Source organism: Suricata suricatta, chromosome X (assembly GCF_006229205.1).
Source record: "Suricata suricatta isolate VVHF042 chromosome X, meerkat_22Aug2017_6uvM2_HiC, whole genome shotgun sequence".
NCBI lineage: Eukaryota > Metazoa > Chordata > Mammalia > Carnivora > Herpestidae > Suricata > Suricata suricatta.
This window is the reverse complement of record NC_043717.1, coordinates 625,925-638,183: the sequence shown is the minus strand read 5'-3', so window position 1 is coordinate 638,183 and position 12,259 is coordinate 625,925. Positions and strand designations below refer to the sequence as shown.

At 56.2% G+C, this 12,259-nt stretch overlaps 1 protein-coding gene across 2 annotated transcripts in view; it reads right to left on the bottom strand.

Moving 5' to 3' along the window:
* Nucleotides 1–12,035, bottom strand: part of CSF2RA (colony stimulating factor 2 receptor alpha subunit) — an 18,083-nt gene extending 6,048 nt beyond the window's left edge. The window contains exons 1-7 of one of the 2 annotated variants that reach the window (XM_029929949.1): nt 11,914–12,035; nt 7,251–7,352; nt 5,133–5,275; nt 3,748–3,871; nt 1,269–1,398; nt 1,003–1,175; nt 47–180 (exon numbers count right to left, since the gene is read on the bottom strand). In XM_029929949.1, the coding sequence (XP_029785809.1) occupies nt 47–180; nt 1,003–1,175; nt 1,269–1,398; nt 3,748–3,871; nt 5,133–5,275; nt 7,251–7,352; nt 11,914–11,977 (870 nt within the window). In that variant the 5' untranslated portion in view covers nt 11,978–12,035. Of the gene's footprint in view, nt 1–46; nt 181–1,002; nt 1,176–1,268; nt 1,399–3,747; nt 3,872–5,132; nt 5,276–7,250; nt 7,353–9,321; nt 9,722–11,913 lie in introns of those variants that run through there. The other variant, XM_029929950.1, reaches the window with a different exon arrangement.
* Nucleotides 12,036–12,259: the final 224 nt, after the last annotated feature.

Here is a 12,259-nt window from a genome sequence, read left to right as displayed (position 1 = left end):
CAGGCTCCGAGCCCCGCCCCCGCCCCGGCCGCAGCCCCGCCCCCACCTGTCGGCGGATCAGCAGCTGGTACTGCAGGTCCCGGCCGGACAGGGCCTGGCGCGTCCGCGGCGGCTCCCAGGCGACCAGGCAGTGGGAGGCGTTGCAGCTCACGCTGATGTTGCCGGGCGGGCTGTACACCTCTGTCGGGACGACCCAGCGCGCCCTGAGCCCGCGGCTGCACACCCGGAGCCCGTCTGCCTGCAGGCGCCCGTCGTGGGTCCCGTGTCCCCTCGTGGGGGCAGAACCAAAGCGCTCCCCGGGCTGGCGAGCAGTGAGGGGGTGCACAGGGGACCGCGTGGCCCGGAGCCCCAGGCGAGGGAAGGAGAGACCCCCGGGGGCTGAGCGGGACCTGAAAGGCCTCCGTGGGGCCTCTGACCTCTCCGCCCTCACCCCCCGGGGTTGGAAACCCCCCAGCCTGGGGGCCGGGCTGTGAAGACCCTGCTCGTCCCTCTGGGATTGTGTGTAGCTTTCCTCACGCAGCCACACGATTACACTGTGGACCGTTAGGTTAGCCCCTGTGCCATCCCCGGAGGGACCCAAAAATTCCCGGCTGGTTCCCCTGGTAACCAGCCCTCTCCCATCACACTTTTCAGCAATCGCCTCGTTGGCATAACAAAAGGCACCTTCAGGGCTGCCCTCCGGGGAAATTCCAAGGGTTTGGTCAGCCCCGGGCCACCGAGGGGGACAGAGACCACACCACACGTGTCTCTTTAACTCACAGTATCACAGGACCCAACTTTGGAATAACACTGTGATTTCCGGGGTTAAATAAAAAGGCTACAAAGATGGGGAGCAAAAGAGAAGGTGGGGGTTCCCTTGGAAGGAAGGCGGCCACGTCCAGGCCACGGGAGGTGTGTCCTGCTCTGGCCCGGGGCCAGGGGCCGACGTCAGCCCCGGAAACGGAGGCGGGTTCCCAAGCACATTCTGTTTGGTCCCCTGAGTGGCACGGGTCGTGTTCTCACCTATTTTTTTCGTGGACAGAATGGCATCAAAGAACTGGATTCCCGATGTGCGGCTGGTACCGTTGACCAGGAAGTAGTTGTGGAAACTCAACCCCGACAGGTCGCGCAGGTGACATCCCACGTGGGTCCCCGAGTCTGCGATGTACTGAGGACACTCCTGCTCCCGTTCTCTCCTGTGAGGTGGACGGGGTTCAGAGGACAGTCGCTCAGGGCTTGGCTGCCCGCCCTGGGCTGTTCAAGGGCGTCTCCGCGAGGTCCACCCTTACTTGGAGTCTTGAATGTACAAAAAATACTGGACGTCGTCAGGAGCAGCCGGACCTCTGGCCCAGGTGCAGTTCATGAAGGTCGCGTCGTAGATAAAACAGGAGAAGTTTTGGGCAGCTGTGCCCTGGCCACCTGGGAAGACACAGAAAGGAAGCAATCCGTGGACACGGACCACGTGGGTTCCCGGTTAGAAAGGCTACCGCACATTCGAAGACTAGTTCATTCCAATCCTTCTTAAATGTGTCCAAAAACTGGAAAAAGAGGAAACACTTCCAAAGTCATTTTATCTTATTTCTTTAAGTGAGAGAGAATCCCAAGCAGGCTCTGTGCTGATGCAAGGCTCAAACTCATGAACTGTCAGCTCTTGACCTGAGCCGGAATCAAGAGCAGATGCTTAACGGACTGAGCCCCCTGCCGTCCCCCAAATTTATTTGATGAGGACAAGATCACCCTGAGATCAAGGTCACACAAAGACAGAAGGAAAGAAAATCGCCTCTCTGTAGCCTAGTAAATACAGAGGCAAAAATCGTTAACAAAATGCATATATCGGACCATGGTTGCTATATGCAAATCGGCCAGTGAGCTGCACCATTAAGAGAATGAAACAAAAAACAAAAAAGAAACATGTAGCTACAGAGGAGATCTCTGACAAAATTCAGCATCCATTCACGGTAAAAAAAAAAAAAAATAAGACCTCTCAATAAAATAGGTAACGAAGGAATTTGCCTCAACACGGTAAAGGACAAATATGAAAACCCCGTAGCTAACAGCAAAGGGGGAAAATGGAAAGCTTACCTGGTAAGGTAAGAAACAAGGCTGATGTGTGCATTCTCACCACCTCGCCGGAAACATAGTGTGGGAACTCCTAGCCAGAGCGATTAGACAAGACAAGGAAAGAGAGGTCTCCAAATTAAAAAAGAAATGATCTCTGTTGGTTGATAATACGATCATGTGTAGAAAACCCTGAAGACTAAACAAAAACACTGTTATCGCAGCTAATACATAAATGCAACAAAGTTGCAGGATACAAAATCAGCAGTATTTGTATAATCTAACAGCCACCTGCTTAGGAAGGAAATTAAGAAAAGAACTCCAGGGTGCCTGGCTGGCTCAGTGGGTAGCGCATGCGGCTCTTGACCTTGGGACTGTGGGTGTGAGCTCCCCGTTGGGTGTAGAGCTTATTTAAAAATAAAAATAATTTACAAAAGAAAGTCATCCCTTTGTTCTCATAGCAACAAAAAGAATAAAATACGTAGGAATAAACTTAACCAAGAAGGTGAAAGACATGTACACTGAACCTTATACTGCATTGGAGAAAGGGATTTAGGAGACAGAAACGAGGTGCCTGGGTGGCTCCGTCCATGAAACATCTCATTCTGGATTTTGGAGAAGGAGGAGGAGAAGAAGGAGCGGAAGGAGGAAGATAACAACAGAAAACAAACAAACCAAACCCCAAAAGTCAACCTGAAAAGAACAAAGGACCTGAAGAGACATGTTTCAGAAGAAGGCGTAGGAATGGCCAGTAGCTACACAGGAAGATGCTCACATCACTCATGGTAAAGAAACCCAAATCAAAGCGACCATGACCTGCTGTCTCACACCTGCTACGTGGCCATTACAAGACAGACTAGACAGAAATACGGGAGAGGGGCCCCTGGGTGGCTCAGTCGGTTAAGTCTCCGACTTTGGCTCAGGTCATGGTCTCACGTTCATGGGTTCGAGCCCCACGTCAGGCTCTGTGCTGACGGCTCAGAGCCGGGAGCCTGCTTCCGGTTCTGTGTCTCCTTCTCTCTCTGTCCCTCCCCCTTTCATGCTCTGTCTCTGTATCAAAAATAAATAAACCATTAAAAAAAAAAAAGAAATACAGGAGAGGATGTGGAGAGCGGGGAGCCCAGTGCACTGCCCTTGGGAACGTATATTAGTGCAGCCACGGCGGAAACATCAGGAAGTTTCCCTAAATATGCAGAACAGACCTCCCCTATGGCCCAGCAATCCCACTTTGGGATCTATCGCCAAAGGAAACGAAATGAGTGTCCCCGAAAGATATACACGCCCTCATGTTCATTGCAGCACGATCCATAACTCACGACACCCAATGTGCGAGAAAGATCTACAGGGTATCATTGAATCGATGGATAAGGAAGGTGTGGTGAATCCAGTCAATGGAAGAGTATTCAGTTACAAACAGAAGGAAATCCCGCCATTTCAGGCAACGTGGACCTACTGAAAGGCATTACGGTAAGTGAGGGAAGTCAGACAAGAAACGTAAAACTGGGCGTGTCTGTACGTGGGTTGTGAAATGGTCGAAAGTCACAGAAACAGAGCAGAATGGCGGTTTCCAAAATTCAGAGGCACGGATGACAGGGTACTTGCAGTAATTATTTCTCAATGTGTATACATCAAAACTTGAAGTTATATACCTTAACTATCAGGATATCTACCCCGATAGGTACAGAAGGATCACTGTCATGTTTTCCCTACCTGGATTAGTGTAGACCAGTTTTTCTGGAATCGGTCTTTGGGTGCTGTTTACTGTAACCATGAACATGACTCCCCCGTGGAGACAATAATCCCGAAACTTGCAGTGACATTCTTTGCTCTTGGGCTAAAAAGATGCAACCAGTCAGTGCATTAGGAATCTCCTTTCCCCCCCTTCTCATTGCGATGTTGTTTGCTCGTCCAATGACCCCATGAAGCCGCCACTACCCGGGTACATTCTTGGGGTGTGCTAACGTCCGGGTGTGACCTCAACCTGGTTGTCTATAGTGTTTAGAAGGTCAGAATAGAAGCCCTGTTTCAGTACGGCCCTCAGTCACCACAGGTCTTGTTAAAATGCAAATTCTGGGGGTCTCAGTCGGTTAAGCGTCCGGCTTCGGCTCAGGTCATGATCTCACAGTTCGTGGGTTCGAGACCCGCGTCGGGCTCTGTGCTGACAGCTCGGAGTCTGGAGCCTTCGGATTCTGTGTCTCCCTCTCTCTCTGCCCCTCCCCTGCTCACGCTGTCTCTGTGTCTCTCAAAAATAAATAAATGTAAAAAAACAATTTGAAAGTCAGATTCGGGTTCAGTGAGGGCCAGGTGGGAGCAGGGGGTCTGTATTCGTAACAGATCTCTCACGGGAGCTGAGGGACCAGAACTCTGAGCGGGGAGATGTGTCCTCACTTGAAACGTGATGGAATTTAACACACACTCTTCTGAGCCTCTTGTGTTTTCTTGTCGTATCTCATAGTCCGCATTCGCTCACTGGCTTCACAGATACATTGTATCCAGTGAGTTTGCTGACTGTGTTCTCATTGAACTCTAGGACTAGTGCTATTTCTGTCGCAGGGTTAAGTCCCCCATGTGGATACGTTTGCACAGATCCACTGGCCAAAGGGTGCCGTTTGTGCTGGAGGAGGGCGGTCCCCCTAAGCAGCACCCTCTGCAGGGACACAAGAGCCTGCAAATCACAGGATACAGCATGTGTCTCCACGGATCACTGTTGGTGGACATTCCGTCTCCTGAAAGTGACCCTTGCAGATTCTGGGAGCATTCAGGGGCACGATTAGAATCTGCTCTCATGGCCCCACATCCACCGTCCGCCGGCTGGCCTCATTTCTCCTTCTTTCTGTGGCTGAGCATTGCCAAGGGTCCCAGCCTACAGCCTGTGGACCTCGGGTCTAATCTCATAGGAGCTTGGAGCCGGGCATCCTGTCCCGGGAACCCTGCACGCCCGTGTTTTGGGAGGTAAGACGTGTTCCAAGGAGTTCCCAAGCCCCCCAGGGAATCAGGCCCCCGTGCACCTGTTGGACATGGTCCAGCGCAGGCTCTACATTTCCACCTGCTGCCTCGTCCCTAAGGTGAGGGCAGCCTCATACCTGACACCTTACCTTTTTTCTGACCTCTCCCTTCTCCTTGTGGATCATCACGCATTCGAGGTAGGTCGTGTTTTCCGTACAGTCCCAGCTCAGCTCCATCGTCCTGGGGTTGAACTTCATATGGAGGCTGGGGACCCATTCCACGAGGGGAAGATCTGAAACAGGTGCCCGCAGGATTCAGAAATGACGCTTTGTCCCCGCATCACCCCACACCAGCCAACGGATGCCATGGCTAGTAAGCAAAGATCAAGGCTGGGACACGCGGTGCCCTTGCCCCGTCCCGCCCTGGGTGGCCCCAGGGCATTGGCACATCCTCAGAGTCTGCCCCCTTTGCCATCTCCCCCTCCGTGCCTTTTCTGCACGTGAGGACGCCTATGGTGTGAGTGAGCCGACACCAACCCCGTGAGAAGCAGCAGAGACTATTTATTGTGAGTTTGGCGTCCCTGGCTCCAGTCAGATCCTCAACGGGGGATGGAGGGGAGGGCCGGCTTCACCGGGGACAAAAGGGACCATTCGGCTGTGTCCTGAGCAGAGGCTGAAGGTTTGGGGACCATGCAGGTGACTCAGGAGAAGCAGGGCACCCCTGTGACAGGTCAGGACAGCAGCTCTGCCTTCCTCTGCTTGGTCCTGACACAGAAGAGGGGTCAGGAGTATGGACACTGTTGCTTAGAGATCAAGTCCCCGACATTTGGGACGGAATGTTCCGGAAGTGACTCCTGAGATGCTCAGAGTGTCATGGAGATGGACATGTGGCTTCCTCTGGTTGGTCCTGATGCAGAAGAGGTGTCAGGAGTACGGACACTGTTGCTTAGAGATCAAGTCCCCGACATTTGGGACGGAATGTTCCAGAAGTGACTGCTGAGACTCTCAGAGTGTCATGGAGACGGACCTCTGGCTTCTTCCATGTCTCCGTGGAGACAGTCGGCTGGCTTCCCACAGCCGGTCCCCGAAGCTGACGGGCTGGTCCCCTGGGCAGTTGCTGTGGGTCGTGAACCAGACTAATGCTTGTGTAGACGCTCTGGCCACAGTCTATTTGTACATGGAGTCTGTCAGCCCAGCTGGTGGGGGCCTCACAGCCGCGTCCCTGCACCCGCCTCCCTCCCGCCGCCCACAGCACTCCTCTCCCGTCTCCACGGCCTGAACGTGAATCATTTCACGTCCTGACTTTCTGGACCCTCCTCCCGCCCAGGCGCCCCCTGGGCTCCCTGCACGGGTCCCCCCCTTTCCCAGCCCCCGATGATAATGGCCGTCCATCCCGAAGGGGTTGTGGGGTCTGGTCTTGGCCTCTGGGGACCCCGGAAAGCTGCGCACGCCCCCGGGGTTCACAGCCAACCAAGATTCCGTTCAACGGTCCCCAGAAATACGGTGACGCAAGTACACTGAGTCTGTCTCCTGCCCGGACCGAGCCCGGCGGGCACGTCCCTGGACCCGGACCGTGAGCGGCGTCCATCAGGACACACAGGAGGGCCGGCCGGACGGTGTAGACTTGGTGCAAGTCCGTGAAGACGCCCTGACCCTCTGTGTGTCCCAACCCCCTCTCTCCGCTCTCAGCCGGACCCGTCTACACCTCCCAATCAGAGCCCCTTTCAGAAGACGGACGCGGGTCCAAGTCCCGGCTCTGTCTCTCCCCGGCCATGTGACGTCCAGTCTGGCGCCGAATCTCCCCACTTCCGGGGTCCGATGGCCCCAAATTGAGCAATAGCATGTCCGACTTCAAACGGTCGGTGGGAAGTCGCACGAGCAAAGGGTACTTCAGGGTCGCGTACCCCCCAGCCCCGGACTGTCCCCGAGCCCGTCCCGACCTGCGTCTCCGGACCCCTGCGGCGTTCCTCCTGGGACATGGCCGCTCAGGCCTGAGTCTGAGCGCCCGGCAGGGTCCCCGTTCCCCGCATCTCTGACCAGCACCGTTTATTACCCGCGTCCCCGTGACCCCGCATGTCCTAGGGACCCTCCGCACATTCCCCCCAAACCTGACTGGGTTTGTTCACCTTTATGCGTCCTCAAGGGGCGATGGACGGCCCGATAAACACAGACCAAGTGCAGTTGGACTCACAGGCCAGGACGTGACCCCGGACACACAGGACACGGACAAGAGACGGGCAGAGAGGGTCACACGGCTCCCACACTTACCCGTGGGCTCCAGAGTCAGGGCGGACGCTCGGTCCAGCAGCAGGCAGAGCAGGATGGTCGTGGCCAGGGGTCCTGTGGGGCGGCCGAGGCAGCGAGGCGGCCCTGCAGGAGGGACAGTTGCACTTTGAGGAAATCAGGTCTCACAAGGTCCCAGAGAGGATCCCGCAGGGAGATGCTTTGGGGAAAACCACAGGACCGTCCCCGGGCTGAGGGGCAGCCCCCGGGGCACCCCTGACTATGGAGGGTCTGCAGGTTACAACCAGCCTCAGGGGGGTCCCCAGAGCCAAGAGGGTGTCCTGCAGCCTGGACACGGGCTACAGCCCACCGGTGACGGCCGCGTCCCTGGGGTAAGGTGACCACGTGCTCTGACTTCATTCCCATGTGCGATCTGGGGGAGGACATGGGCGTCTCTGGGGCCATCCCTGCGTGCACCATGCTGAGACCGTGAGGTGCGTGTCTCTGGGGACGTGATTCCGTCCAGCTTGGGTGCCACCGTCCACTCCTTGCCTGGGGCTCAGGGTTGAGTCCAGGGTGGGCATGGGCACGATGCACAGGTTGCGCACAAAACAACAGTGCCGGCAGCAGTCAGCGTGGTTCCCGGGCTGCTGGACCCTGGACCCTTGGGTCCGGACGCGTCTGGACCCCCCGCTGACCGGGGTCTGGCAGGAGCACCGGCTCCCCAGGCTCAGCCTTCCTGGGTCAAGGACACGGATTCGAGTTCCGCGTGCACAGAACGGCCGGGCATCCACCTCCGCCAGAGCCCGCACGACTCAGAAACAGGAACTTGCTGGCGGACTTCTCTTTTCTCCGGAAGAGGCTTCCCCTGAGAGGCGTCTTGCGACACGACAGCCCCGCACGGCGTGGACGGAGTGGGGCCCCCGCATCCACCCAGCACGTCCACACATCCGCCTCGTATCACGGGTGATGCACGGTCCCGATGAGTCTCAAAGCCACGGCTGATAAGTTACAGAACTTGGGGAAACATTACACCCACGTGTATTAGTTTCTCATGGTTTTGACTCTATTTTTGTTCACATAATTTTAATTTTTATTAAAAATGTTTCGGTTTGTTTATTTTTGAGAGAGAGAGTGTGAGAGCAGGGGAGGGACAGAGAGAGAGGGAGACACAGAATCCGAAGCAGGTCCAGGCTCAGAGTTGTCAGCACAGAGCCCGACGCGGGGCTCGAACCCACGAACCGTGAGATCATGACCTGAGTCGAAGTCAGATGCTCAACTGAGCCACCGAGGTGCCCCCAAAAAATTCTTATAAGACTATAGTTGACATGCAGTCTGATTCTGTGTTAATAATTAGAATGGATTTGGAAGGAGCAGAAGAAAGCCAGGGTTCCATTGGGGTAATATCAATTTTTTGAGGTTTCTCTCTTTTTTTAACTTAAAAAACCTTGAGTTTTGCAACTATCAAAAAGCAAACGTAATAAAAGAGGGGAAAATGAAAAGGAGCAAGTGCACAGAGAACTATCGCAGAGCTTAAATTATTTACTAAGTGAAAGAAGCCAGGTTGAAAATGCTACATTCCGTATTGATTTCTACTCTATGATATTCTGGGAAAGGAAAACCCATGGAGACAGAAAAAAGTCCGCAGCTGCCAGGGTCTCGGAGGGGGACGGATGGCAGGTGGGGCACAGACGGTTTTCAGCGCAGTCACTCTACTCTGACATCAAACTACAATGGTAGATCCATGTCTTTATACATCTGTCCAAACCCAAAGAATGTCCAACACCAGGCGTTACTCTTATGTGAACCGTGGGCTTTAACCAAGCATCTTTATCAATATTGACCATCAATTATAACAGCTAGACCGCACTGATGTCAAATATTAATAATGGGGTAAACTCGGTTCAAGGGGAAACGCATATATGCAATCCCCTGTCCTTTTGACTTGAATGTTTTTATAAACCTAAAACTGCTCCTAAAAAAAAAACAAAGTCTATTACAAACTTTTTCAACACGTAAGGACAAAAGCCAAGGGTCTGGTCACATAAAGCTGCACTCAGCAGAAACTGTCTGGTGCTTTGCTTGCGTTTGGGGTGGGGTCTGGGGGTCTACTTACCATCTCCCTGGTGGTAGTTTTTCTGGGTCCTTCCTTGGCTATTTTTGTTGTCACTCATAAGGAAGGTCTTACGTCTCTAAGTATTTTTCTCCCTCTCCGCCACTTAGTGCCTCCATTGTTCTTCATGTCTGTGTGTTCCCTTTGACCTCATCCTTTCAACGCCTTATCTTTTCTCGAATGTTTCTCTCTCTGTCTCTTATTTCACATGATAGTTTTTTCTGTAATTTCCTTGTGTTTACAGAATCTATCTTTTCTAAACACTCCCTCTCTTCTCTTGGTGTATTAGCTCTCTGGGGGCTGACGGAACAGGTGGCCACAAATGTCCTCCCTTCCCATTTCTCTTCCTTGCCTCCTTCCATCTTTTCCATGTGCCTTCCTTCCTTCCCTTCTTCCTCCCACCTTCACTTTTTCCTTCCTTCCCTCCTTCCTTTTCTCCATCTTCTCTTATTTCCTCCATGTTTGCTCCCTTCCTGTCACTGCTTCCATCCTTCCTACTTTCTTTCCTTTCCCGTTCTGTCCCACCCCATCTCTGCTTTCTGGCTGCCTGCTCCCATCTGGCTCCTTTGTCCACGGGGCTCTTCCTCTCCACCCGGGTCCCCCTTGGGCTCGGCTCCCTCCTGCAAACAGAGCCTCCCTCCCGTGCGTGGCCGATTCAGCACATTTGGGTTCCTCTCCTCCGGGTCCAGCTCCACCCAGGGTCTCCTCCCCCTGTCGGACCTACAGGACCCCCAGCTCGCTGATCCCTGCCCCGCAGACCTCTGAGCGACGGGGCTCATTCCCCATGTTCGCCCAGCGCCCACCTCCGTCCCCACTGACCCTGTGCAGTGACAGGTGGCCTGTGGCATAATGAGGGTCGACTGGCTCTTCCAGACACGCAGCCCCGTCCCCCCTGCTCTGCACCAGTGTCTGCACCTGGAGCCTCACCGTGCAGAACGCAGCCGCCTCCCCAAGCCAGGGGTGCACACCTGAGCCACGGTGGCCCTGGGGCACGGCCCCGCCCTCCGCTTCCTGCCTCCCACCCTCCCCGAGCCCACCCTCCCCACAGGGAACCGTCCTTCCTATAAAAGAGGAAATAAAAGCCGGGGACCAGACCTGTCCCACGTCCCTGCCTCCCCCGCACCTTGCATCCAGCGCGATGGGGAAGTTCCTGACTTCCTCCATCTGCAAGCTAAGCCCTGCTGCACCCAGTGTCCTCTGGGGGGGGCTGGTTCTGGGTGGGGGCGCCATGCTGCACCCCACGGGTCTCAGGGCAGAGCCGTCCTTGGTCTGCGTGAGTCCCCTTCACCGTTGCTACTCCTGCCTCGTCTGAGCCGTGATTTCCACATGCGCGATCTGAGCACGCACCTTAGCTTTGACCAGAGCTGCCCTGGAGCCCAGAGGCGCCTGGTGCACAGGGCAGGGGCGTGCCCCCTGCACCCCATCAGCTCCTTGAATCCGCTTCCCCCTCCTTCGCGTCTGCACACACCTCCGGTGCCAGGAGCGCACCTCCCGCCGGTCCATCTCATGCTCTGCAAACTGCATGGAGATGTTCCCCTTTCGCCTTCCCCCACTCTGACCCCGCCGGCTTCTTCTTGCTCATCGTGATGGAGCAAAACCAGCCAGTTCTGCAAACTGGATTCAGAAAAACAAACCCAAAGCCGACGACTGGGCTATCACCTCCTCACGGGGGGTGCGCAGGGGACCGACGGGAGGGTTCGTGTTTGCATGAGATGGTTTTTGGCCAAGGAGGTGACAAAGTCTGTGGAGGGAATTTCAGGCAAAGCGTGACGTAACAGGTGCCGTGATTTTTCTGGGAGCGCAGACCACAGGCGACCGTCCACCCACGCTGCGCTGCTCCACGTCATGCTGTTCCCTGCGACCTTCCGCCCACGTCACACTGTTCCCCGCTCACACCCATCCCAGCGGTGGCTCCGACCAGCCTCCCACGGGCGGTAGGAAGGCCACATCCAGGGAGTCCTCTTGCTGCATTTAATTTATCGTCGCCGTGATTTTGCAGCAGAGGCAAATGCAGATGGGATGGAATTCGCCCTCTTCGAGGCTCTGACAGTGTCTGCACCTGAGCCGGGACGTCCTCAAGCCCCCACAGGGCTCCGTCCCCACGAAGGGACACCGCCCGTGTCCCTCCGGCCCCTGTGCTCTGTGCCCTGCCCTCCTGGGTGCCCCCTGCGCGCCCGCTTTCCCTTCTTCTTTCAGTTTTCCCCAGACTGAGGGTTCTTCCCCTTTGCAGGGACTTCAGCTGCGCATGGGGGAGACTCCGTTGGGACAGCAGCGCCCAGCACAGACCCCGGGGAGCTGGGCTGTGTCCCCGCATCATCTGGGATGGTCACACTGTGTCACCGAGCCCGGCTGACTCAAGGCGGGACGCGGCGCGCCCCCCAGGGACACCTGTCATCCAGCTCGGCCACCGACTGCGAGGTTGGCTGCTGGGGGCTTGGAACCGAGTGGCTGTCAGGAACAGGTGTCACTGGGGGATCAGGAACGCCCCCGCCTCCGCCCGAGAGTCCCCCCTCCCCCCTCCGAGGCCCCCAGATGGGCAGCGACAGCAGCAGGAGTCAGTAGGCACCGTGGTGACCCTTGGCGGCTCAGCCTTACCCCCGGGCAGCAGCCTGCGCTCCGGCCACCTGCTCGCTCTCTCCGCGTCCCGGCGCCCCGCCATCCGGCCGCCCTGCTGCGCCGCGCCAGCCGCGTCCCAAGTGGGGACAGTGATTGTGCAGCCTTTCAAGCCCAGACTTCCCCTTTCTGCGCAGCGCCCGCCCCTTCCGCGATGCTGTCTCATCCCCCCACACGCACAAGGACACCTGTCAGCGGGCGGTGACCTCGTCGGCGGTGGCCGTCAGCAGCGCCTGGCCGGGGGGCGGAGCTCGGTGTGACAGGTGCGCACACGCTCAGCGTGGCCAGCACACGGCACAGGAATGGGAGTGGCCACAGCCGGCCGGGC